This window comes from Arvicola amphibius, chromosome 7, assembly GCF_903992535.2.
Source record: "Arvicola amphibius chromosome 7, mArvAmp1.2, whole genome shotgun sequence".
NCBI lineage: Eukaryota > Metazoa > Chordata > Mammalia > Rodentia > Cricetidae > Arvicola > Arvicola amphibius.
In genome coordinates this window covers 46,550,787-46,577,370 of record NC_052053.1, presented here as the reverse complement: position 1 = coordinate 46,577,370, position 26,584 = coordinate 46,550,787, and the positions used below count along the sequence as shown (strand labels likewise).

The 26,584-nt window shown below is 51.6% G+C and overlaps 1 protein-coding gene across 2 annotated transcripts in view; it reads right to left on the bottom strand.

The window, feature by feature from the left end:
* Ak8 (adenylate kinase 8) overlaps positions 1 to 21,932 on the bottom strand; it is a 121,875-nt gene extending 99,943 nt beyond the window's left edge. Inside the window, exons 1-5 of one of the 2 annotated variants that reach the window (XM_038337621.1) lie at positions 21,849 to 21,932; positions 19,398 to 19,482; positions 13,415 to 13,464; positions 10,435 to 10,548; positions 4,650 to 4,718 (exon numbers count right to left, since the gene is read on the bottom strand). In XM_038337621.1, coding sequence (XP_038193549.1) covers positions 4,650 to 4,718; positions 10,435 to 10,548; positions 13,415 to 13,464; positions 19,398 to 19,482; positions 21,849 to 21,932 — 402 coding nt within the window. The remainder of the gene's footprint in view (positions 1 to 4,649; positions 4,719 to 10,434; positions 10,549 to 13,414; positions 13,465 to 19,397; positions 19,483 to 21,848) is intronic. The other variant, XM_038337622.1, reaches the window with a different exon arrangement.
* Between the last annotated feature and the right edge of the window lie 4,652 nt (positions 21,933 to 26,584).

Sequence of the window (26,584 nt, the reverse complement as noted above, 5' to 3'; positions counted from 1 at the left end):
GGCACCCCATTCATACAGGAGGCACCCCATTCATACAGGAGGCATCCCATTCATACAGGAGGCACCCCATTCATACAGGAGGCATCCCATCCATACAGGAGGCACCCCATCCATACAGGAGACACCCCATTCATACAGGAGGCACACCATCCATACAGGAGGCACCCCATTTATATAGGAGACACCCCATCCATACAGGATGCACCCCATCCATACAGGAGACACTCCATCTATAGAGGAGACACTCCATCCATGACAGGAGACACCCCATCCATGACAGGAGACACCCCCTCAGTAAATGAAAATGAAGAACAGTCATGGGAGACACTGATGTCACACTCAGCCACCACACACATGTACCTGCACCTGCACACACTCACATGCAAGAAAAAATGGAAAAAGATATAATCAAGGCAGCAATTATGATATAAACATATCAATAAACATAGATAATAGTAGACTGATGACAGTGGGAGCTCTTGGCAAGAACTCTGGAAGCCTAACCTTGAACTTGGCTTACACTGCAGGTGTACTGCGGAAAAGGCTGCGTGGCTCAAGCTTATAATAGGTTTAAGAAGGGCTGCTGGGCGTCAGACTGTGCTGGGGCTGAGGATGCAGCTCAGCTGGAAGAGAGACTGGCTACCATATGCAAAGCCCTGGCTCCATTTCTGGCACTGCAGAAACCAGATGTGGTCCATGTCTGTAACCCCAGCACTCAGGACAGGTGGGCACAAGGACCAGAGGTGCAAAGCCAGGGTGAGCTGTGTGACCCTACAGTATCCTGGAGGGCAAGCTTGAGACATACAACTGAAATAACCGGAAACCTCAGTCTCCCCGAAACCACCACTCTATAGTCTGATAGAGACCAGGAAGCCCTGACCAGCTGGGTCAGCGTCTATTTCATGTTTCATCTTTAAAGATTTATTTATGTGCGTATGTCTGTACATTTATAAGCAGCTACCCATAGAGACCAGAAGAAGTAGATACCCTGGAGCTGGAGTTATAGGCAGTTGTGAGCCACCTGACATGGCTGCTGGGAACCGAACTCTGGTCCTCTGCAGGAGCTGCAGGTGTCCTAATTGTTCAGCCATCTCTCCAGCCCTTTGCATCACATTCCAAATGTGTTAAAACAGAAGGGCAGCTGGGCGGCTGGGCGGCTGGCTGATATGAATGTATCTTGCTCCCAGGACACACAAAGCCACTCTAACTCAGCCTGAAGCATTTGCGGCTCTGCATTGCAGGCTAAGCTTCCACGTTTACTGCCGCCGGGATGCAGTAACATGAAGAAAAACACTTGCACCGATCGGTACCGTTTTGTCTGTTCTGAGGTTGGAGAGGGACAGAGACTCTCAGAGCTGCCCAGCTGGTTCCAGATGACTCGGTTTCCATGCCAGCCAGTTTGTCCCCGGTTACGTGACAACAGGGTGAGCTACCCCCTTTCCTTCTCTATTCGTTCCTTGCCTCCCTCCCATCTCCCACAGACCACGACAGCCAGGCCCCTCCAGAGTGACTCCTGCAACACAGGCCAGTGTATCCACCTGGACAATCCTGGATGTTTCAGTAAAGTTTTAATGGGGAGCAGCCCTACCCTTCCATCGCTCCTGTATTTAGCTGCTTTTGTATTACATCAGAGCTGGGCAGCTGCCACACAGACACAGAAGCAGCAAGCCTCGAGCTTCTCACCCCAGCAATGTTTGTCAGAAGAGCCCCAGCCCTGGGCACCTGCTCAAGCCTGGGCAGGAGACCACTGACTGGCTGGCTGTCAGTGACTTGGGGTATAAGAAAGCAAAAACACTTCAGACCACTCTTTGACCCCCAAGACTTCAGCTGATCTGTGACCTGTTCATAATCCACGTGACTGGAGCACACAGGGCAAGCCTGTGAAAACAGCTGCTCACTCACCACCACAATGAGAAAAAAAAAAAAAAAAAAAAAAACACCTAAGTGATCTTCTAGATCCTTCCTGCCCCCCAAATCAAGGGAAGAGGAGGGATGGAGGGAGAGAGAGGGAGAGACAGTCTATCTGCACCTATGTATATGTGTGTTACACAGGCTACAGGTCTGGGCAGAATGGACTAAACACACCCTACCTTGCCATACCCACGCATTCACGCATCCTGAACACTTAAAGCAGGGACCAAGTAGGGATGGAGAAGGGGCCAGGAGAGAGGTCAGGGTCGGGGAGGGTGTGGAAGGATCTCCAGACTACAGGCTTTCCTGCTGCACAGCATGACTCAAAAATGGGGTCTCAAGAGAGTGTAATAGATGTGCTCCTAACTCTCTTTCTCTAGTTTCCTACTACATAGTCCTGGAATGGGGACAGTAGTAGGAAACAGAGTCCTGGAAGAAAAATCACAGCTTTTCTGGCTGGGAGGCTGAGGAGTACAGCTGGAAGTGACCAGGGAGGGAGCTTAGGAAGGCAGCCCCCAGAACAGGAAGTGACTGGGGGGGGGGGAGATTAGGAAGGCAGCCCCCAGAACAAGAAGTACTTAGGAAGGAAGCCACCAGAACAGGAAGTGACCAGGGAGGGAACTTAGAAGGCTGAGGAGTACAACAGGAAGTGGTGAGGGAAGGAATTTAGGAAAGCAGACCCCAGAACAGGAAGTAACCAGGGAGGGTGCTCCACAGGAAGCCCCAGAGTTAGTTTTTGCTACAGTGGAACTTCTAAGGCTTTTTTTTTAGCACGAGGTTAATTTCAGTCATGTTTGTTTGTTTTGTTTTCTGGAAATGATGATTAACCTGCATTGCTAGCCTCACTGGAATTAGAACCACCACGGAATCACATCGCTGGGTGTCCAGGAGGGCATCTATAGAGAGGCTTAACTGAGCAGAGAAGACCCACCCCGAACAGGGGCTGGAATCTCAGACTAAATACAAAGGAGGGGGAGAGAGAGAGGGGGGGGGGGAGAGAGAGAGAGAGAGAGAGAGAGAGAGAGAGAGAGAGAGAGAGAGCGCTGAGCAGCAGCACCCATCTCTCTCCGCTTTGTGGCTGTGCATGCAACGTGACCGATCGCCTCACATCCTGCTGCCATGCCTTCCCCAACAGTATTCCAAGGAATATGTGCTGAGAAGTGAGGGCTTTGATCTCACCCAGGGCCCCTGACACAGACGCAGCAAGGGATGGCCCTGCAGTCCTCACAGTGCAGCTGAAAACAAGATCCACATCAAAACCAAAACCTAGAGCCCCCTGGTTGGAACATGCTAGAACCCACATGAATCAATCACCTGCCAAGACAAAAATGTCAACATTCACCACAGGACAGATCCCAGAGTCTCATGACAGGAAAAGCATCCACTCAGCCCACAGAGAGCCAGGCCAGTCCTGACTCATGTGGAGGAAGAGGGACGCCATCACTGTGGGACCAATGGCTCAAGGGCTGGAATCATTCGCAAAACAAAGACTCTAAAGCAGAGAGTTTGTGCAGTGTTTTTTTAAGCCAATCTAGTAAATGATGGGAAGATCAGAGTCTTGGCAAAGAAGCCGGAGGCAGAAAGAAGAACCAACTGAAATTTTAGAACTGAGAAAAATAACAGCCCAAATGAAGACCTCGCTAAGTGGTCTCAGAGGGGGAGGGGGGGATGGGATTGGAAGGGTTAAGGAGCCTGATAAAGTTCACTGTAAGTTATGACATCTGATAAGCAGAGAAAATGAAAACAGAAGAGAGCCACAGGGGCCTATGGCCAACAGGTGTGTCATTGGAGCACCCAAGAAGAGCACCAGGAACAAGTGGGGTCAACAGTGTGAGTACAGCCATCTTGGCTGTAACTGCCATTCCGCCATTGGGTCACCCTGCTGCATCCCGAGCTCTAGAGGACAGGGTCATCCGGACAGACAGCGTGTGTGCGCATGGCCCTGGAGCTGGCCTTGCTTTTCAACCCATGCTGGGCATGTGAGTAGGTTTTGGGAAAGGCCAGACACACTGCTCATTAGCACAAAACCCATTCTTTCCCTTGCCTTGTGGGCAGGGAGCTGCCTGGGTTGCTGTTATGGAAGACATGCCTCTGTTCTGTTCCTCTGATCTCTCTTGCTCTGACTCTGGGTCTGTCTGTCCATTTGTGGATTGCTCTCAAACACTGGGCAAGGCTTCTGAAACTGTGCAGGGAATGATTTAAAGTATAAAAGTTGGGGCTGGAGTGAGGGCTCTGTGGTCAAAAGCCCTGGCTGCTCTTCTAAAGGACCAGGGTTTGGTGCCCAGCACCCCATCATACAACTCACAACCGTCTGTGACTCCAGTTCCAGGGAATCGTATGCCCTCTCCTGGCCTCCATGGGCACTGCACCCATGTGGTGCACATACATACGCTCAGACATAAGATAAAAATGAATAATTTTTTTAAAAAGATTAAAAGTCAAAGACCTTGGACACTTCAGTGTCACTAGCTGGGTCCCTTGGTCCCTCTCCCACATATACTTTGGCAATTTCATCTTACTGGCTGTTCTAGGATTGCTCAGAGTAGGTTAGCTGTCCCTAGAGGTACCCCAACAGAATTGTCAGCTACCACAGCTACTCTGGCACCCATGACTACAGACTGACATTTGCTCAGCTTCTAGTTGCCAGCTTTACCTTCTCTGTCGCCTCACAGATGGATCCATCCCTTCCCCCTTATCCTGGCAACCATCCCGAGACACGCAGTGCCACGCAGTCTTACCCTCCTGAGGCAGTCGTCCTCATTCAGACGCTCCTGGACCAGGCTGATGAGCATCGAATTGGGAATCCTCTGGAGGAAAGACACATGGTGTGAGGTCTCCAGCCCCAGTCTGGTGTGGGGGGTGAGCAGACACGGGCACCCTTGACTGGGCCCTGAGCATTCTCCCCATAGAAGGCATACCCATGCTGTCCCTTCCACATTCTTGGATGTTTTACTACCCAACGCCATGCCTACATCATGGGGAAGAAGCAGGCTTCCCCAACCCTCAGGGTCCCTGTGGCTTATGAGTGCACAACACACGCACTCACGCACGCATGCATGTATGCAGGTTGTCCTCTGCCCCATGAATGCAGATAACAAGTTGCTCAAGGGCGTGTCTGTTGTTCCCAGTAGTGGTGATGCTCAAGGAAAGGGACGGTGTCTTTGGCCTTTGAACCCCACACAAGGTAGGAATGGGAGCCAGTTGGCTGAGGCTTGAGGGGATGTACACACCTCTCTCCAACCGCACATTTGATGACTTCACACTGCTGACCAAAAGCTGACTTTGATGAGAATGTTCACACCACTGGGAAAATGGCAGAAGGTCTTACCCGCAAAGAACTGGGCATGAATGTTGACCAACAGACAACGGCCCCAGCATCAGAATAGTACCAAGGATACATTCCTGGAAGCCTGACTTTTATGTGTCAATAACGCATGAGAATCATGAACCACAGCTGGGACCTTCACCTCAGGTGCCACCTACCTTTGCTTTTGTTTGTGTTTTCTTCACTCACTGGCCTGGAACATTTCAACTCAGTTTGGCTGGCTGCCTAGCCCAGGACCCTTCCTGTCTCTATCTCCTCAGTGCTGGAATTACAAGCATACATGATATGTGTCTGTTTTTTGTTTCTGTTTATTTTGAGACAGGGTTTCTCTGTAGCTTTGGAGCCTGTCCTGTCCTGGAACTTGCTTTGTAGACCAGGCTAACCTCGAACTCACAGAGATCTGCCTGCCTCTGCCTCTGCCTTCTGAGTGCTAGGATTAAAGGTGCGTACCACCACTGCCTGGTGTGCCTGGCTTTTTAACATGGGTGCTCCCACGACCCCTAGTTTTTTCAACTCCTATGTAGCCAAGGATGACCTTGAACGACTGAGCCTACTGCCTCTATACCTCCCATGTGCTCAGATTACTGGGATCTAATCTAGGGGCTGATGCATGCTAGGCAAGCAGTCTACTTAAGGGAGCCACATCTTCAGCCCAGCCAGTGGGTTCCTGGAACGTGCCCCAGGAGTTCTGAATTTGAGAGCCTGCATTTCCAAAATGGTCCCAAGTGATGGCATTGCTCCTGGACTGGGGCCTCACATGGAGAGCCTCTAGCCTAAAGTGACCTCAGAGTCAAAGGGTTCACCAGGCTGGGAGCCACTGACCAGTGAGGCCGCTTTTTTGTTGGTACCCACATCCTCCAGCGGAGCTCCTCAGGGTTGGCAATAAGGAGGGAGTGGATAGGTAGCACCTCTCTTCCTGCCCCCTCCCTGCCAGAGTGGTTTGCATGCCTGGGCCATGTTCCCAGGGCTCACCCCTCTCCCTGCTGCCCTCTACTCACACAGCATTCAGATAAGTACAGGGACACAAGAAGCTGCCCAGATGCACAGAATCTAAGCAGTCAAAGCACACAGTTGAAAGGTGGCAGGCCCAGGTGGGGTGCACGCCTCTGGATGCCTTCCCAGCAGGGGCTAGGTGGTGGCTTTAAGGAAAGCCCATCCCAAATGCCCCCTGCTGTCCCCTGCCACTGTGCTGTCTGGATGGCAGCTTTGATGTGTCACATCATCACAGGGGCTTCTGGGCTGCTTCCAGAAGCCCGCCATACTGTCTTTGCAGGAGTCAGGCTGCCTCCTTCCAGAACCTGGTAACTCATCTCCCCCAGCCCCCCCGGGCCTGGCTTACAGGGAGAGGCAGAGACAAGTAGTTGGAGCCCACGTGGCTTCTCCTGGGCACAACTGTGAGTGCCCAGTTGAAGTGGGATTCCCCTCTGTATGCTGTAAATACCATTGATTAATAAAGAAACTGGCTTGGTCTGATAGGGTAGAACAGAGCTAGGCAGGGAAAACTAAACCGAATGCTGGGAGAAAGTTAGGAGAGAAGCCATGTCACCCTACCTGGGAACTTTACCCAGTAAGCCACAGCCACGTGGCAATACACAGGTTACTAGAAATGAATTAAGATATAAGTGTTAGCCAAGCTAATGGGCCAAGCAGTATTTTAAATAATATAGTTTCTCTGTGGTTATTTCTGGTCTGAGGCAGCCAGGAAACAAACAAGCGGCCCTCCTCACAACACCCAGACTCGCCCTGGGGCCAGTGTTAGCCCTGGGATTCGGGAGGCTATCAGACTAGCACAGAAGCCAGCAACCAGATTTTAAATTTGTAGACACAAAACTGGGCCCGGTGGCACAAGCCTGTAGTCTAGCTCTCGGGAAGTGCAGGCCAGCGCATCAGAAGTTGGAGCTCAGAGTCAGCCTGGGATGCAAGGGGAAAATACATTGTGAACACCGTGGAGACCTGAATTAGGAATAGCCCAGCTTTAGAAGCCCAGCTTTCCAAACTCAGGTCACGTATTCACTCCACAAACAAGGCAGCTCTACTCCGATTGCAACACATTTCAGAGGAAGCCCAGACACAGCAATTATGATGTAATTAACCATGGTGACAGAGGGGAGTCTGCTGGGTGGGGATGGGCCTCGCGTCTCACAATTCCCAAGATGGTGTCTTTAAAGGTTGTGCCTTGATCCCACTCCTCAGGACTGGCTCTAAAGGCCAAGCCAGGCCAGGCCAGGCCACAGGTGGTTTATAAGGTACCTGGGGCAGAAGGGGACTGTGCTGCTGGACTGGGTGGAGAGGGAGCCCCTAGTGTAGGCAGTTTGCACTTCCTGCAGAGAATTCAATCCTAAAGCTGTGGGGTCTGACTTGGGAGCAGCTGATGCCAGGATCTGGCCTGCGAGGGTCTCAAATCTCCTTCACATCTTTGTCGTATTTCGTAATATACAGGTCATAATAAACAAAAAGCCGTGTGATCCCTCAGTGTCTTGGGGGACAGTCCTGCCCCTTGTGCTGTTCTGACACTTTGATTTCAGGATCTTCCATGTCTGGCAGCATCCACAGCCCTGCTCGTAGAAAAGCTTTGAGTGAACCTCAGCTCCACAGTCTGGGCACACCTCCCAGGCTGTGCCTGTGGCTCAGCAGGTGGCTGGGTCACACGTCTAACGCTGTCTTTATCTGCTGCAGTCTCCTTTAATCTTTGGTTTTGACAAAAACGTGTCCTTTGGCGTGGTGGATGACTGAAGGTCACAAGTCCGACTTGAAGGTCAAATGTGCTTGGGTTTCTGTCTCACAAGTGAGCCAGCTGGCTGGGCTGGCTGATATATTATATAGCTGCAAGTCCTGGGGTCTAAGTACTAGAAGGGCCAACAGGCCTTGACTGGCCAGGGCACTGGACAAATGGGGCTCTGAGATGGGGGGCTGAGGGGACCTGGATGGTGGCCCATACGCTGAGTATCAGCAGACCCGAGGGTTGCCACAGGAGGAGGACGGAGCCTGGACCTCAGAGGAGAATGCCAAGACACATCCCCACTCTCTGTCCCAAAGGGACTTTTGAAAAAAAAATCTTTGCATTTGATTAAAGAGAAACAGTGTGCTGAAATACAATACGGGAAGGTAGAAGAGGCAGAGATGCCAGCCAGCCAGCCTAGGTGGGTTCCAGGTTCACTGAGAGACCTGGCTGAAAAAGAACATGTCTGAGAGTGATCGAGGAAGACACACCTCATCAACCTCTGGTTTTCACACACACACACACACACACACACACACATGTGCAGCATCATGTATGCACACACACACGCCTGCACCATCAGGTACATACACACACACACACACACACACACACACACATACACACTCATACACCAAACACACAAAAACCAATCTTTTAAAAGACGCTTGGCTAGCTGCGTATTGTTGGGGGGCACACAGAGGTCCTGCGCTCACAGACAAGCACCAGGAGAACCAGGAATATTAATCACGCAGGGATGTCTTCTCCATGGAGGAGATAAAATCAGATACGGCATCCCATCCGGAAAGCTGAGAGTGGATTCTGTTAACGACCTGGTGACCTTTTTGCTATCTGTGGAGACAGACCTCACCCAGGATGATTATCCCAGACTCTTCCCTCCCTAAACCCTTACCCATCCCTGGGGGAGATGTCACATTGTACTGTATGTCCTGGTGACCTGTACGCTATCAGTCAGAGATCATTGGTGGGGAATATTATTCGAAGGTGTGTTGATTTTGTTTATGCTGCATTTGTTTAACTCTGTGAAGCTGTGATTCTTGGCCTGTCTAAAACACCTGATGGTCTAATGAAGAGCTGAACAGCCAATAGCGAGGCAGGAGCAGAACAGGTGGGGCTGGAAGGCAAAGAATATAAACAGGAGGAGCCCCTAGGAAGGGAGGAGCAGAGAGCAAGGAGAGAAGGACATCAGGGACCAGCTTCAGAGCCAGAGTGAAAATAAAATATTCAGAAGTAAGAAAGATAAAAGCCCAGAGGGAAAAGGTAGATGGGATAATTTAAAATAAGAAAAGTTGGCAAGAAACAAGCCAAGCTAAGGCTGAGCATTCATAACTAAGAATAAGCCTCCATGTGTGATTTATTTGGGAGCTGGGTGGCGGGCCCCACAAAAGAGCCAAAAGAGTAAAACAACAACCACAACAGACCACACTAGATTCTAGGCCTTTTAGCCACAGAGCCCACCCTAATGGTCAGACGTACTATAGAAAAGAATCTCTTTGTAGTCGCATATGCACCTGGAATTGCACTGATTGGACTCACTGTTGCCTGGAAACCTTTCTCCCAACTGTACTGTTAGAATATGCTGATAACGAACCGCCTGGCATCCGACTCCAGGAAGTCTGTACTGGGTTTTCACGCTTATCTCTTCGGTGGTTCGCGTCCCTGTGTGGCACCTGCAGGGACCCCAGAGGACATGGCGCGTGCTGCTAATCCCAGCACCCGAAAGGCTGTCAGGCCTGGGCTGGGGTTATCTGGTGAACATGAAGCTGGTAGGGTCTGGGAAACAGCAGTCTCAATCCTTGTGGGCTGCACCAGGAGCAAAAGCACGAATGGGAAGCACTGAGGGTGGACATGGGGCCATGGGGAACCCTGCAGCGTCAAAGAAACGCTTCCAAAGTCTAGCACTGGGGTTGCTGTGTCTGGTGGCCGCCCTTGAAATCACAGCGCAGCTCAGTCCCGCAGCCCAGGTGTGGCCACCAGGCCCCCTCTGTGGATGTGCTGCCCCCACCCCTTCTTCACTGGACTGGACAACGATGTCTTAACCAGGACAAACCACTGCTCTTTGCCTGCTTTCCGACAAGGAAGGGCCTGGCCTCTAAATTCCTCCTTTCCACTGTCATATCTGCCTGCATCTTATTTTACCCAAGACTTTGCTTTGCAGTTCATTCAAAAGGAAATGGAGGGCTGGAGAGATAGCTCAGTGGTGAGGAGCACTTGATTCTCTTCCAGAAGACCTGAGTTCAGTTCCCCGCATCCACTTTAGGTGGCTCACAACCACTTTTAACTCCAACTCTAGGGGATCTGATACCCTCTGCAGGCCTCTGAGGGCGCACGCACACACACATGAAGAAATCATCTAAAATATATTTTTAAAAAGAAGAAGATGGAAATTAGCCAAGTGAATAGGAAGGTGGAGTTCTGAAGCCACAGACCCTGCCCCTGGCCCAGGGGCCAACCTCACCTTGTAAATCTCGTAGTGTTTCTTGGCTTCCTCAGCCACTTGGGAAAACTCTTTTTCTAGTAAGTTCTCCTTGGTGACGAGAATGCTGTTGAGGTGTTTGCAGAGCCACATTGCCTGAAGAAATGAAAGCGAACACCTTAGGTATAACTCCACTGGGTGGGGGCGATGGCTCAGTCAGTGAAGTGTTTTCCTTGCAAGGAGAAAGACCTGAGTTCAACCCCTGGAACCCATATAACAATTCCTGGCATGAGGGCACACTTGTAACCCCAGTGCTGTGAAGATGGAGTCAGGAGGATCCCTGGGGCTTGCTGGTCAGGTAGTCTACTAGCAAGTTCCAGGCCAGTGAGAGACCCAGTCTCTGAGGAGGTAGATGGTGCTAATGAGTGTAACTCAAAGGCCTCTGGTCTACATGCATACACACACACACACACACATACAGAGAGACACACACAGAGACACAGAGAGAGAGACACACACACACAGAGACACACACAGTTGCACAGACACACACAGACAACACAAAGACATGCACACACAGACACACACAGTTGCACAGACACACACAGACAACACAAAGACATGCACAGAGATACACACAGAGATACACAGACACACACACACACAAGGCCGGGTATGGTAGCGCGTGGCTGTAACACCAGCGTTTGGAAACTGAAACGGGAGAATTGTTAAGTTTGAGGCCAACCTGAACAAACAGAAAAAACAAAACAAAACAAAAACCAATGGAATAAAATCTGCCAAATCCTTGTGTATTCCATTAGAAAAAGATGGCTGAGGAGTCAGGACGGTAGCTGGGCAGCGGAGCAAAGGCTGGCCATGGGAAACAGTCATTTGTGGGTGGCTGGAGGAGGCCCCCTCAGCAGCAGACATAGCAGGTTCACCCAGCACTGGCTCTGTGTGACCGTTTACCCCTGGGTCTTCCTGAGCTCTGTGGCCCACGAGGAAGAGGTGGACGTAGGCCTCTGTGTTCCTCACCTGCTGTGCCCAGCAAATCCCTCCTAGGGATCAGAGAGCACCGGTCACCTAAAGGACAGCTGCCCTGTCGCTGAGAGCACAGCTCACTAGGGAGTCCAGCAGGTATCTAGATGCTAATAGGTAATCATGGATCCCAGCCTCAAGATCACTGGCCATCCAGGCCCAGGCCCAGGGGTGACCACAGCATCTGTAGGAGACCCCTGGAGCCTGCAGTTTTCAAAGCCCTGGCAATACCAAGAATAGGCAAGTGGGGGAACCCCTGTCTCTAAAAATAGCACAATGGTGGTGGCTGGATTCAGGGAGGCTGATGAGAAAGGAGGAGAATAAAACAGGAAAACTGCATACAGAGACACAGAAGGCTGGAGAGACAGACGGACAGACGAATGACAACAGCTTCATTGACCCTCACAGTGCAGCACACACGGGTGTCTTGTGCAAGGATCACCCATTTTGGTTCCTTTTTGAGGTGCAGTGCTCGGAGGGCAAGGGACAGCCTAACCGTTACTACTGTCACCCGAGCTTAGAAGGTAGAAAGAGCCCCACCTCAGATTGTTATAATTCTGCACCCGAGGAATTTAATAGCTACAACCAGGGACTAGCTTGGTGTGTTGGGGTGCCCGATGCCAATCTTGACAACTTGAGTTGGATCCCAGGGACCCACATGGTAGAAAGAGAGAATCAACGCCTACAAGTTTCCCTCTGACCTCTGTATATGCACTATGGCTCATGTATGCCTCCCCCCACATGTGCACATGTGTGCGTGTACACACATACAAAATAGTAAGATGCAACAAAAGTTAAAAGAAAAAAACAAAAGCCTGAACATGCAGCTGGACATGGTGGCCCACACCTGTAATTACTGCAATGAAAGGCCAAAGGAGGAGGACTCTGAGTTTGGGTGTGGCCTGTGCTACAGCCCCAGTTCTAGGCCAGCCAAAGCTAGAAAGTAATACCCAGTCTCAAAAGAAAAACAAAGTCAAGCCAAGGACCTGGAGATGAAAGTCATGAACAGAACAAAGGCACCAGCTTCCAGCCAGTTTGGGGGAATGGAAAAGAGACAAAGGACGGGGAGGAGCTGCCGTGTTTCCCCGTCTGGTCTGGTTTTACCTTGGGGAGACTACAGAGTGAAGGGTGGTAAAAATGGTGTGCTGAAGTCTCAGAACTGACGTGTGAGCACACACACAGCACAGGGCCTTTGCCCTTCCCGCTTCAGCTATTTCTCAGTCTACACTGAGACTCCATAACCGGAGCCCCTAATGCATGCAGGCCGTTGGCCCAGAATTTCTTCTAGAAATGAACTCTTCAGCTACAGCTTGGGGAATGCCCCGGTGCTTCTGAGCTATCTCCTGAGTACTGCTGAGGTGTATCCAGGAGATGACCCTGGGGTGCCTCTGAGGTGTGACCAGGCAAGGGGTGGTGCCCACGTGTTAGCCAGCACTCATCCCTGAAGGGCTGTGTGACTGTAGTTTTATATATTCTGAGTTCCCACCTGTGGTAGTTTGAATGAAAATGGCCCCCATAGGCTCCGAGGGAATGGCACCGTTAGGAGGTGTGACCTTTTTGGAGAAAGTGTGTCACTGGGGTGGGCTTTGAGGTTTCAGAAACTCAAGTCAGACCCAGTGGCTCACTTGCTCTTCCTGCTTCCTGACGATTCAGGTGGAGAACTCGCAGCTACCTCTCCAGCACCAAGTCCTCCTGCATGCTGTCATGCTTCCAGCCATAATGATAAGGAACTAAACCTCTGAACTGTAAGCAAGTCCCAGTTAATTGTGTTCCTTGTAAGAGTTGCTGTGGTCATGGTGTCTCTTCACAACAATAGAAACCCTAACTAGGACCCTGGCTATGAACATACACTGCCATTGACAATGAGAAAGTGGGCAGGAAGAGAAGAAAAGAGCAGGCAGGTGGTGCACACCAGTGCACAGCTTCCTGTCCACCAGAGCATGAATGACACCTTCTAGAACCACATTTAATCTAACGCACTTACGATGGTGGTTTTCCCTGAGGCGGGCGGACCTAATATCACGACCTTCGGCACTGTGGAAGAAAAAGATTTGGATGTCAGCGCTGAATGTGACAAAGCGGCCTCCCCTGTCTGTGCTGCGTTGGGTCTATTTCTTTCCTCCCCAGATTTCATTTCTGCCAATGACACGGTCATTCATAATCCTGAGGCTGGGAGACGCTTGCGCCCCAGAACGCATTCTCTGTGTTTAGAGAGGTAAGCGATCACAGAGATGGTTTATTTTTCTGTCTCCGCGGGGACACGGACACAGTAACTTGTTCGCCAAACTAATGAATATCAAAAACAATTGGGATTTTCAAATGCCATAAAGCATTTTAAACAGGGACTTTGTCTTGGGAACACTCTTTCAAATAAAGTTGTATTTTATGTAAATCGACCTTTGATGCTTATATATATATATACCTTCTTATTTAGCAGAATGTATCTCCCACACACACCCCGTCATTTTATAGAAGAAAATAATGGAAAGAAGCCTGCAGTGTACGGGTCAGATTTATAAAACCCAAGGCAGGGAAGTCTGTGTTTTCGAATGCAGGAATTTCTAGGCAAATTTTTTTAGAACCCTGGCAGCTTATTTGCGGCTGTAAGTCCTGGCTCTGGAATGGTCTCGGTTCTGCAGAAGCCCTGGGGTGTCATCTGGGATACCACGGAACAGTTGCTGGCAACCGGGACGAGAAAGAAGCCATGAAAGGGTGGGATGGGGTACCAACAAGGTTAGATGGACGCCTAAGCCCAGGATGGCTGCCAGTGAAGTCTCTTGAGGATGTCATCTCCACATTGTCCAGAATGAGTCCCCTGAGCCTTAGGACACACAGATGCTGTCTACTCTCTCGAGGCTTAACTACCCACGTGGAACCAGAAGGACTTCTCCATGCACAGGAGAAGCATGAGTGACTGTCCACTCTGGGAACAGACACGGAGATGGAACCAGAGAGTATCCTTTAGGCCAGCAGTTTAGAGGCCAGCACATGGTCACTCTGCTAGACTGTTTGGGTTCAAATAGATCTCTGCCCCAATTCCCAGTACCTTTTCGCTGCCGAGGTGAGGGTGGAAAAGGGTGTGAGATGACATTCCCCGTCTCCCCCTCCTCTGCCTCCCCGCCAAAACTCTGAAAATTTCGCAAGTAGCACAGGACCCATCAGAGAGAAGATGGGTGGTGGACATTATGGGGCTCCATGTGCTTCCACGTGGCGGGCAGGCTAGCAAAGTGAGCCATACACTCTGGCTACCACAGTGCTCTGCTGGCCTGAGTCCCAGGATCTTTGGGGTTCCCTTGGACCTTCAGGGGTATGGCTTCCAAAAGGCTCAGATGGGCCCTGTTTTTCCTAATAGCCTTGGGGCTCAGAGAATCCCTAAGGGAACCCCCTAATGACTCCCTCCATTGAGCTGAGAGTCCTAGGGCAGCCCCTTTTCTTCCCAGATGATGCTGACATATGTCCATTTATCACTTGTCATTCCCTGTCAAGAATGTCCTTGCCTCAGCCCAGCCAGGGGACACTCTGGGCCCTACTGCTTGGCTTCTTCCTGCTGAGACTACACCAGGTTCCACTGTGGAGGACCTGGTTCAGCTACTTGTAGCTGCTTCTCTTCCACTGTAGTAAGCTTCATCACCAACCTAAAAACAGGGGCACTGCTGTCCCCAGGAAACGGCCAGCTCTCGGAGGACAGGTACAAAGTCTCATCCACCTGAACCTTTCCACAGAAGTTAATACCGCAGGGCCACCCACACAGAAGAAACTGCAGTGGCCACCTCAGCTATCCCCTGGGCCTTGATGAGAGCACTGAGACTCACCATTGTTGCCACCTACAAAAGGCTCCCTTTGCCAGTCAGCATCGTAGGGACCTGCGAGGGACCCATGGGTAGCCAGGTTGAGCCAGGCTCTAGTAAAAGGACAGAGGACCACAGAATCCAACACAGCTGGGGAGCCACGCCAGGGCTACCCCGCCAGGAAGGATACTCCAAGCAAGGCCACAAAATGGCCTGGAGGAAGGAACACCGCTGTTCCAGGCACTGATGCCTCCGCCTTTATCCTTGATGCTCTGTGGTTCATGGGGCCACTAGCCACCACCATCCAGGAACCGTGCCTTGCAGAGCCACTGGCGAAGGGCGGAGGGTGGGCACAACACACGACACAGGCTGTTGTAAGAGCTGGGGGCATTTTCCAGCATCAGCGCAGGGCTCAGGGCAGGGACCAAGGAATCCATTTCTACTCCAAGACATAGGCCAAGGCAAGGCCTCTCATGTCTCGCCGCCATCTGAGTGAGAGCTGTCATAGCAGGTGGAAACACCATTTGCAGCCCAAGTGTGGAAACGAGGTGGCTCTGTGGACATTAGGTCCAGTGAAGGGGACCGTGGGATCGGAACCAGAGTTCAATCTAGAGTTTGGAGAGCAGCGGGGAGGGTGACCAAAAGCAGAGAGGAACAGGAATTGGGGATACTGCTATGACTATAGAGAGAATGCCTGCCCGACCAAAGTCAGGATGCAGGAGGCCACTGTGAGAGCCTGCACTGGTGCCCATGTGAGCCTGCACTGGCACCCCTTGCTCTAAGCACAGACCTTTGCCCACCCCTCAGAATGCCACCAGCCAGACCCAGGGTTCTGGGATGGCAGTGCTGGAAGGTACACGCATCTCACACTGAGCATGTACCCAGGACATCCAGCCACGAAGCCCAGCTCCTAGCCAGTATGTTCATCTTGGCAAAGGCCATGGGAGGGGGGGGGGCTACAGGAGGAATGTTCCTCCCCTCCGTTCCCAGCTCCTGTAAGTGGTGCCCAAATTGTACACGCCTAAGAAAATGCTTTAAAGAGGAACATCGTGGCCCTTCTTCCCTCCCCATTTCTCATACTCGCTTATGTGACTAATTTCAGTTTCTTAAAAATCTAACTTGAAACTCCAGCCTAGCTCATGAGTAATTATTTATAAACAGTGTCATAAAAGGCTGCTTGACTGCCAAGAGTAATCAGACTCCTCCAAGCACTTCAAAGGGAATCAAAGAACCTTTCCATCCATGGAGCCTTTGGAGGCTTAACTAGGAACACGATTTAAAATTCACAAGGAACCCCTCAGGTATCAGAACTCCAATACAAGGCTTTCCTGGACAAGCGTTTGATAAGAAGCGAAACGCTCCATTATACCCACCGCCGCCTGTGCTAATATTGCCCAGGGCCACCGTAAATGCTCACTTTGTACTAAATGCTTTTCTCGAGGCAAAGGGGCTGCTAGCCCGAGTGCAGGGGCTCCTTCCCTCCCTCCTGGGCACTCTCAACAGGTTGGGATGAGTTCCTTCTCCCACGTCAGTCACTGGTCAGTGTTTCGTGTGCCCAGGTTTGCCCTGCTACTGGTAAGCAGGAAGGTGGCTCTGGTGCTAGGAGGCACCCTACTGCTTACTGCTTACATCTTACCCTTACTGCTGCCCAGAAGTGTGAGGGAAATGCAGGCTGCATGGCATGGGACCCTGCTAAGTTCCAGAGGGGCGTGGCTCAAGCTGATCCCACGTGTCTTGTCTTAGACACCCTAGAAAAATCACAACAGCAAGGTGGCCTCCCTCTACCCATTGTTTAGCCTTGCTTTTCTGGGAATAAAAGCCTATGAAGACCCCCCATCCAAAGACACAGATGTCCCATAAATGTTCAACCAGGGCCTGAGACTACGGTGGAGAAATGGGGAAAAATTAAGCCTCTAAAACCGTGGTTATGGGACCCAGCATGAGTCCTGAAGAACATCCGTGCTAGAAAGAGACACCCATCCAGACGACGGGTGGGAAGCTGACCATGGCGAGGAGTCCCCAACATAGGCCTGGACTCCACTCCCTGAGGGTTCTGTGTGGAATAAAGAAAGAACTCCATGAAGAGCAGTCTGCAAAGCCACAGCCCTGGAGATGCGTGGTAGGTGGTCACATCGGATTGTCACACAGGGAAGAGCTAGCCATCCGGCAGGCCTCAGCTGCACTCGGTCAGACCAGAACGATGACAGAGGGATTGAGAAGGCTGGTTCAGGGCACCGACGCTGAAATACTAACCTGCAGCTACACAGCAGTGCTGACACATGAAAAGCAGGCCTGAGGTTTACAGAAGCCTGAAGGTTATTAGTTTAAAAAGGTTCCCCCACAGTGGGACATGGGGAGAGAGCTCAATCACTAGGAGCACTGGCTGCTTTAGCCAAGGGCCTGGATTCAGTTACCAGCACCTACATGGTGGCTCATCTGTAATTCTAGTTCTAGGGGATCCAATGCCCTCTTCTGGCCTCAATGGGTACTGCATGTACATGGTGCACCGACATACACATGCAGGCAAAATACTCATACACAAAAAAATGAAAATAAACCTTAAAAAAATCCTCCAAGAGGCACACCCACCCAGACAGGACATTCGCACCAACAGTAGATAGGGCAATGAAGAACTTCCTCCAGCACAGTATAGTGACCAACCAACAAGGGAGGGGCAGAGAGAATTGCCCAGGACAGGGTATTTAAGGATGGAAGAAGCAGGTGAAGTTCTAGGGACTGAGTTCTCTGACTCTGTCCTGTCACAGCTCAGTTTCCACCCAGTCTATGGTCAAAACCTCGACAGAGTACTGGGGTACCCAGACTCAGCTATTCCTGCCTCGGAAGAGCCTCAGAAAAGAACACTGTTGGGCTCTCTTTGAACTCCCTGCTGGGGTCTATGTGCTAGACTTGAGTTAGAAGAGGACCCTCATGTCTACCAAGGTGCAGGAGCAGGATGTGTGAGGAAGGCTGGTGATCTGGACGCATCCACAGGCATGGAGCCTGCTCTGGCTACCTGCGTGCATTCACAGGCATGGAGCCTGCTCCGGCTACCTGGGCGCACCTGCAGGCATGGAGCCTGCTCTGGCTACCTGCGTGCATTCACAGGCATGGAGCCTGCTCTGGCTACCTGCGTGCATTCACAGGCATGGAGCCTGCTCTGGCTACCTGGGCACACCTGCAGGCACGGAGCCTGTTCTGGCTACCCTTAAAAATGGGTTTCTAAAGATTTGTTCCAGTTTTATTTCTATTGCTATCTGATAAGATACTATGACAAAAGAGATATCCTATTTTTCAAAGCAGGGTTTCTTTGTGTAGCCCTGGTTGTCCTGAAACTCACTATGAAGACCAGGAAGGCTTCGAACTCAGGAATCTACCTGCTTCTGCTTCCTGAGTACTGGGATTAAAGGCACATGCCACCACACCCAGATCAAACATAAACCTAACTTTTATTAGGTGATTTAGCATTATTTTGGACTGTAAGCATCCCAGTTCCACCATGGGGGCATTGTAAGCCCTGAATGCTAATTTTAGTGGTAAGATAAAGCTTCCTCAGGACTGCTAGTGGACCAACCATTCATAACCAACCAAGACAGCAGATCCCCAAGTGGCTCACCCAGGGCAGAAGAATCCTCCCTCGACTTGGCAAATCTACCACCATGGGATGCAGGACAGGGCCCAGCTCATTGGAGGGCCTTTCTCTTCCCAGCTCTGCATGTGAGCCTGGCCAACCCGCCTTTGGCTGAGGTCTGGGGAGTTCGGCAACTCATTAGCAGGTACTGATAATGAGACCCTTGGAAGAGTCCGAGTGCTCGCCTGTCTAGGTAGAGCAGAAAGCAAACTTCACCTGACAAGCAGAGTGATCAGAGAGCTTAAACCCAACAGGCGACATCGGTGAGGGCAGGCGGAAGCATTAATAATTGATTACATGGGTCGTTCTGGGCTTTGCATTTTAATAGCTTGGCAAGAGAGTTTTTATTAGTTAGGCTCAGAAAGAACAAGAAGGCCTTCTCCAATTAACTACTGCAACTTGTCCAAGTACCCTCCCCTTCCTGTCCTATTCTGATCTCCCGTCAGACACAGCTAGGGACGGAGGGCTTCTAGAAGGGCTGCGGCCAGGATGGGTAGGGTCCCTGGTGGAGATGGCAGTGGCAGCTACCACACACTGGAGTGAGTACTCACCGCTGTCATTGTTCCGACGCAGGTGGTTGATCATGAAGGTGATGGGATCCTTCGGCAGGTGGATCAGGACCTGCTCCAGCATGTTCTGTGGGCACAAGAAGATAGCAGGAGATTAGCACCTGCAGGGCCCCTGGTTGCCATGGAGATCACCTAGTGGGGCATCTGCTGGGGTCCCTGGCAGCAGAGGCCTGAGGAAGTCCCCCAACCCTTCCCCACACAAGCCTTCCCTTGGCCCTGCACTGTTGCCCTGATGCCTGCCACACAGAATGCTTCCTGTTCCTTGACCATCAATCAGATCACGGTGCACCCAGGTAAATCCCTGCCGCCCTACGCTCCTGCACAGGCCTGCCATGTGCACCTGTGTTCCCTGCCTCACCTCACGCCTGCTCTACCACTCCATGGGTTCTGGAGTCCTCCCTGTCTGCACAATTACAACAGGTGCCCAGCGCAGATGTTAGCTGCTCCACAGTGGGCACAGGATACTTGTCAGCCAAATATCTAAAGTCCTGAGTACCTTGGCCATTTCGTCCAACTGAGCAAGCATATCTGAAAAAATAATTGTCAGGGTGGCACCAGGGACCTGGAGAGTTGACAGGAGCTAGGTGGCAGGGCAGGTAGGAAGGGGCTTCTGCCTATGAGGACAGGTGTGCAGGGCAGTCAAGAGCACCAATGGGAAGCCCCGTTCCAGCGCATCTCTAGATCTCACCAGCAATTCCCTTCCCTTCGTAGGGCCTCAGCTCTCCTCCCCTCACCACCCACCCTTTGTCCAGTGGCACAGCTGGGCTCCCTCTGTGCTTGGGCATGTGGCTGCTTGCTTCTTGGCTAAGACATTGCATAGATAGTGCATCCGAAAAGCACACACAAAATGCCAAGAGTATGTCTCAGGACAAGATGGAAAGAAGCTGAGTCCGTGCCGGTGAACTGAGCTCTGGAAATGGTACAGTGTGGGTGAACAGCAGTGGATCTGAGAAGCCCATAGGATCCACAGACATCTGATAAAATTCCACAGAGCCAGACACACTACTGCAGAAATCCAAGTGCAGGGGAAAGGGGACACGATCCAGTACCTGCTTCCGTTTCATGGCTTTGATGACACCCATGTTAGATGGTTCAAGGGCAGGCAGGAAACAAGCACCATCTTTATAACTTCCTAAGGCTAACATTAGTTGACAATAAAATGCGTTTGTTTCTCTCTCTCTCTCTCTCTCTCTCTCTCTCTCTCTCTCTCTCTCTCTCTCAACGGAATGATTACTACTCAAATGAGCTTTCTTGGTGATTGCTCCATCAGTACAACTAGAAAACAGGTCAGGGTCATCAATCTCCCCGTCCCTGCCCCTCCCCCCAACATAGCTGCTTTATTTGTGAATGACCACTCTCTGTTTCTCCTCACCACTAACACATTCCAAAGGAAGCATGCTGGCTGGAGACTCTGGTTCCTTGGCCTGGGCTCGTGACACCATGGCTCTGTTTTGGGGGGCTCAAATACCTCAAATTGCAGAATAGGGTACTGGACACTGAGCTGTAGTTTACCCTTGGCCCCCAGAATCACTGAGTGGCTTAGAACTTACCAGATCAGCTTTTAAAAGCCTTTTGCACCTGCGGGGAGCACATGTGGACCACACAGAGGTGGTAACAGGGTTTGGCCTACGCCACAGAGGGTTGGGAGCCAGGACAGGCTGGGAGCCAGGATAAGGGCTTTGGAGAGGCCAGTTCTGAAGATGGAGCTAAGTAGAAAACAGGCTGCCTTAGAGGAAGCCACTGGATAGGGATGTCATCTTGAACTTGGACAGCCCATGAACCTGTTCCAACAGGAATGAAGACATTCTAGTGAGACAAAATACTTGTGTCTCCTTCCTTTGACTGACAGCTGAGACAATGGTCACTGAGAAACTCGAATTTCCCAGGAATCTCATGCTGGAAGAAGGAAAAGGATGAAGCCTGGTGCCAGCCCGAGGAGATTCCATATTGTTTTTATAACTTGTCGGGCCAGCTTGCAGGAGGGAATGGACCTGGGACAAAGAAGGGTCAGTGATGGGTGGGACCACACGTTAAGGCTGCTTAGATAAACGCACCTCTTGCCCTCTAAATCTAAAGCTCCAGTCCAGACCCCCAAATAGAATTTAGCCGGAGAAGATCACCAGACTTTGATGTGTTCCTTGTCCCAATATGGTCACATGGGACAAATCTTTCTCTGTTTTCCACTCTTGCTTGTCTCCTGAACTGGTCTTTTGAAGTCAGGTGGCTGATTCTACCTTGTTTGGGCTGCCAGGGACCAGTTTGGTAAGACCCAAGGCTCGGTCACCACAATTCCAAATGATGCCCTGGAGACTACCGCAGGATATCATAAGTGGAGAAACTGAGGACTAACACTCCCCACCGTGCTGCTAGCCTGGCCCCTGAAGTCTTTTTGCCGCACTCCCCACCCGCGGGCGCCCGGTTACCCGGTCACACCTGCATCATCTCGAAGATGTGGTTGTCCTCCCCGTACTGAAGCATTTCCGGGGGGATGAGGTGTGGGGCAGTAGTCGCATCCATATCTCGGACTGCTTGCCGCTCCCTAGTAACCGCGTTGCTGGGACGCCAAGCTGTGCGTCATCGGTGCGCGCCTCCTCTGGGGCAAGTTCTGCTTCCCCATTCCATCCTTTGCAGCCCCGACTGCAGTAGGCTCTCCCTCCCCAGAGCAGAGGGACCCCCGACGGGCCACAGAGCAAGGACTACAGGACGCCTGTGGAGTCACAGTGCAAGGATCCCAGGATGCTCCAAGAGCGCACAGAGCAAGGACTCAAGGATGCCCCAAGAGGCTATCATGTGAAAAATCCCACAACGCCCCAGGGTCCACAGCCCTAGATCCCCAGGCCCCCCTGAGAGAGATCGGATCCCAGAAACCTGCTTCTGGTGCAGTTACCGTGTGAACCTGGGCGCTTAGGGTCCAACCCTGACTCTGTACCTGGACCTCAGTTTCCCCATCTTTAAACGAAAGACGCTAAGCGCAGATACGGATCTGCTAAGCAGATTGTGAATCCGGTATCTGCAAGAGCAAAAGTCATCTGCAGCCGGGGTCAGCTGGAACCTGGACGGATCTCTTGGTTTGGGCAGCCGGGCCATGTGACCTGATTGCCATGGCACCTGTGGTCACAATCGGCCAGGGCCGCCTGGTCTTTGAGGCCTCGACCCCGCCCACTCCCGCTTCCCGAGAATTGAGGTGGGCCTTCCCGCCCTCCGGGGCCCACATACCCACGGAGGCACTCCAAGCTTCAGGGCACTCAGTGAGGCGAAGGCCGGTACGAGTCAAACCAGGGTAAAGGGGGCTGGGGCACCGCCCTAGAGCGGCATCGAAAACACTCAGGGACTGAAGGGACAAGAGGCAGAGGGGTCCTGGCCTAGAGGAGCAGAGCTGGCTGCTGGGGAAGGGGCAAATGTGGCAGCTTGCTGACCAAGAGGGAGGGAGGCACAGCCTACAGGGACAGCCCAAAGTCCAAGCGCTGGGTGTGTCCGAATAGCCATGGTGAACTAGACAAATCTGCCCTGGGCCTCAGTTTCCACTCTGAGCAGTGGGGGCAGCTGGATCATTACCCCCCACTACCGCTCTGAGGTAGTCAGCAGTAACTGGCCATTGGGAAGTGGGCAGTGTGGGCCCTCCGGTCTGTAGTGGTATCTCATTTAGTTTTTAGACTAATCTTGATCTCACATCAATCACTTTGGACAGCAGTTAGCCCCACCCTTACAAGTTTTATTTGTATTTATGTATATACGGGTGGGGCAGAGGAAGAGCAGAGACCGGAAAAGGGTGTTCGGACTCTGGAGCTAGAATGATTGTCAGATCTGGGTGCGGGAAACTAAAGTCAGGTCCTCTGGAAGAACAGCAAAGGCTCTTCTTAACCACTGAGCCGTCGGTCTCCAGCCCTCTGTAGTTCTTCTGTTGTTTACATGGGTCGAGAATCATGTTAGGTTTGCTTCCAGGGGTTCCTGGGCTACTGTATCAGGCATAGTCAAATGAAAACCTTTCTTCTAAGAATACTGGACAGGGCAGAGGAGTTGGCCGGGTGACTTTGGGCAAGTCATTTCCTCTTTCCTGATCTCTTTCCCGACCAACTGCTGGGCAGAGAGCAGAAGTTCTAATCGCTTGAGGAGTTTTGAACCAAACTCCCTCCCTGGGCAGAAACAGATTGAGACTTATGCGAAGGAAAAGTCTTGCCGAGGGCCATGGGTGAAATCAGAGGCAGCCCCAAGGCTGGCAGCAGGCATCCTGGCCTGGGATTGTGACACTTGCCCCCGTCCCCATGACTGACTGCTTCCTCAAAGGCCTCAGGCCTTGGTAGACTGGTCTGCTGGGGAGCAAAGAAGCTGTCTCCCCAACAAAGAATTCAAGAGCTGAGCTGCAGCTTGCACTGGGGAGGCTTGGTGTGCTTCCTGGACATTTCTGAAGTGGCTTTCGTGTCTCCTCATTTATTTTAAGCCCTAGGCACTTTTCATACCATGATCTAATCTTCTTTAGCAGCCTGGAAAAATACAAATCAATTAAAGCCTAAAACCTACGGGGTAATCACTTTTCCCTCCCTCCTTCCCCCAGAGAGAGGAGCGCCTGCATTCACATCTTTCATCCACTCTAATTTGGCGGCAGAGGCTTGTGTTCAAGGGACAATCACTTTGGATACCTTGTTACAGCCCCTTTTGTGACATCCCTGACGTGTGTGTGTCACAAGTTGCTAGGATCAAGAACTGAGCCAGGTTTGCTCTAGGGGGCTCATGGGGACATAGCAAGTCAAGTTTGCACTGTCTCCTTGGAGAACCCAGAAGCCCAGAGAGGGTGGCGGGGAGCTGAACACACAGGAGGCAGCCCCATGAGTGCTAGCTAGTCCTCATTGCCCTGGGATAGGAGTGGAAGAGAGGCCCAGGGTTGAGCTAGTACGGGGAGACCCTAGAAGTGACTGGGTAACTTTTGAGATCCTTGGTAGATCAACCCCATTCCCCAGCAGCCACAGCCAACCCGATGCCTGCCATCTTGTCTCTAGGGAACATAAGAGGGAGGGGAGGGAGAGTGTGAGAGAAGAGCTCACTGAGATACGACAGACCCTGGCTTGCCCTCTTCCTGACTGTGTGGGTCGGTCTCATCCTCCGCTCATCCTATGTGATCATTGTGGTCCCTTGTCCTAAACTGTGGCCAGGGATTGAAATGACACATGCCCAGGGCTTTCCAGAACACCACTGAGAGGCTGTTCTCATCATCAGACCAGTGTCCTGCAGGTGTCTGCAGGCTTCTGCCCTGTGGATGCCCCTCTGGCAGACCACACAGCCCTGGCTTTCATGTGTCCACCCTGCCACTCTGAGCTCTGCCCTGACCTCTCCCTACTCCAGCAGAGTTCACCCAGGGCAGGGCCTCATATACTGTGTCCATTACTGCAGAGTCCAGCACCGGACTGCATCTGGCACAGGGAAGGAAGGACCGAGTATGTTGTTCATCCCCACCCTAAGGCTTAGATGCCTTCAGCAGTTCTAAATACCCAGCTTGACCTAGGGGTCTCTTGGCCTGGCCTTGTCTTACACTCCTGCCCCTCAGCTGAATACACTGCCCACCTGCATACCTTCCTTTCAAGCTTAGAGTTTAACCCCTTCACCAAGGAGGATAAGCTCCTAGCAGCCCCCACTTTTCTTTAGGTACTCAGTACACCTGTGGTGGCAGTCCCCTGTCACCTGCTTGCCAGGTAATCACAGTAGCTCTGAGTTCTGTTGTAAATGAGCCCTGCCTTCTAGGCTCTGGGGTCCCTGCCATCTCAGGACATGCCCTCCCCAAGCCTGGGTGGCTGCTGTGTCTCCTCCTGCGTGTTATAGAGCACAAGCTCAGAGACTATTGTCAGCTGAGGGCGATAGACAGGGTGACAGGATCTGAACCCAGGACCCGTAATGGCAGAACAGCCTTGACTATTGTCATACAGCAGTAGGCTGCATGGGTACAGGGGAGGCGAAGAAGGCACAGTCTCCATCTCCCTGGACAGCCACCACCAGGCATCTCTGACTTTCCTAGCTTACAACTTGAGTCATTAGTAAACGCCAAGCTGGAACAGGATGGGACAGTCATCTGTGAATGGAACACAAGAGCTCCCGAATCTCAACAGCCAAGATGGATACATTATTGCAGTGTTCTTCAAAATTCAAAACAAAGCCAGGTGGTGGGGGCACACGCCTCTAATCCCAGCACTTGGGAGGCAGAAGCAGGCAGATTTTTAAATATTTATTTTCTCTTTTGAATAGATGCTGAGTTTTTTTTTTTGGCACCTAATATTTAAATTTTGTCTTCCCCTCTTTACCCTCAACCCTTCCCTGGTGAGTCAGAATTCTGAAGAGGGACAAGAGAAAACCTACTATGCCCAAGTGAGCTATTCTGTCCCATGGGGAAGAGACCGAGGGAATGGCAGACGCCCAATAAACAAGGATCTCAGCCCCATACTCACCCTGCCCACAGCATGCAGAATGGAGAGTTCAGGAAGGGGCTGCTCTCTCTCCAGGGGGCTGACTTGTACCAGGCCAACCAGGGCTACAGCTACTCCTAGCTGTTGGCAGACACAGTGAGGTACCCACGTGGGTTAATGGGGTAGATTTTGGGACAACGCTGGATCTCTAAAAGGCCTCCCCTACAGTCATCTCCGAGCTCTCTGATTTGCAGATCAACATCCATAGAGATTGCACTCTGGTCTGGTCTCAGCTTTTACATTACTGCCATTTATTCTGCCATAGGACAGCCTTTCCAGCTCCACCCTGTCCTCACTAGGAAGCTGCCTTCCTTACAGCTGACCCTGTGTGTCTGCCCCCTCTGCTTCCAGCATCTTGGAATGGCCTTGGCTCATGTGACACAGGCTGGCATGTTGGAACCTGGGCTCTGTGTGCCCTGGTGGAGGGATGTGGAGCAGTGAGGATGTGTTTAGGCCTCAGGAAAGCTGGGGGTCAGGGGTCTTTGTCACAAATACACTGGGACTCCTTGTCTCTAGGTCTCCATATAACCCCTGAATGTTAATGGGTATGGGCTGCTGAGGCTCCTTCCAGCTCTGACATCCCCTAAAGACTCTAAGCATTTTGCTCGAGGTCAGTAAACCCTGGCAGCATGGACTAGGGCACCCCCTGCCCTCTCTGCCCATGGAGGATTCTCAGTGCTTGAGGATAGCCAGCATCACATCAATGATGGCCCCTAGGCT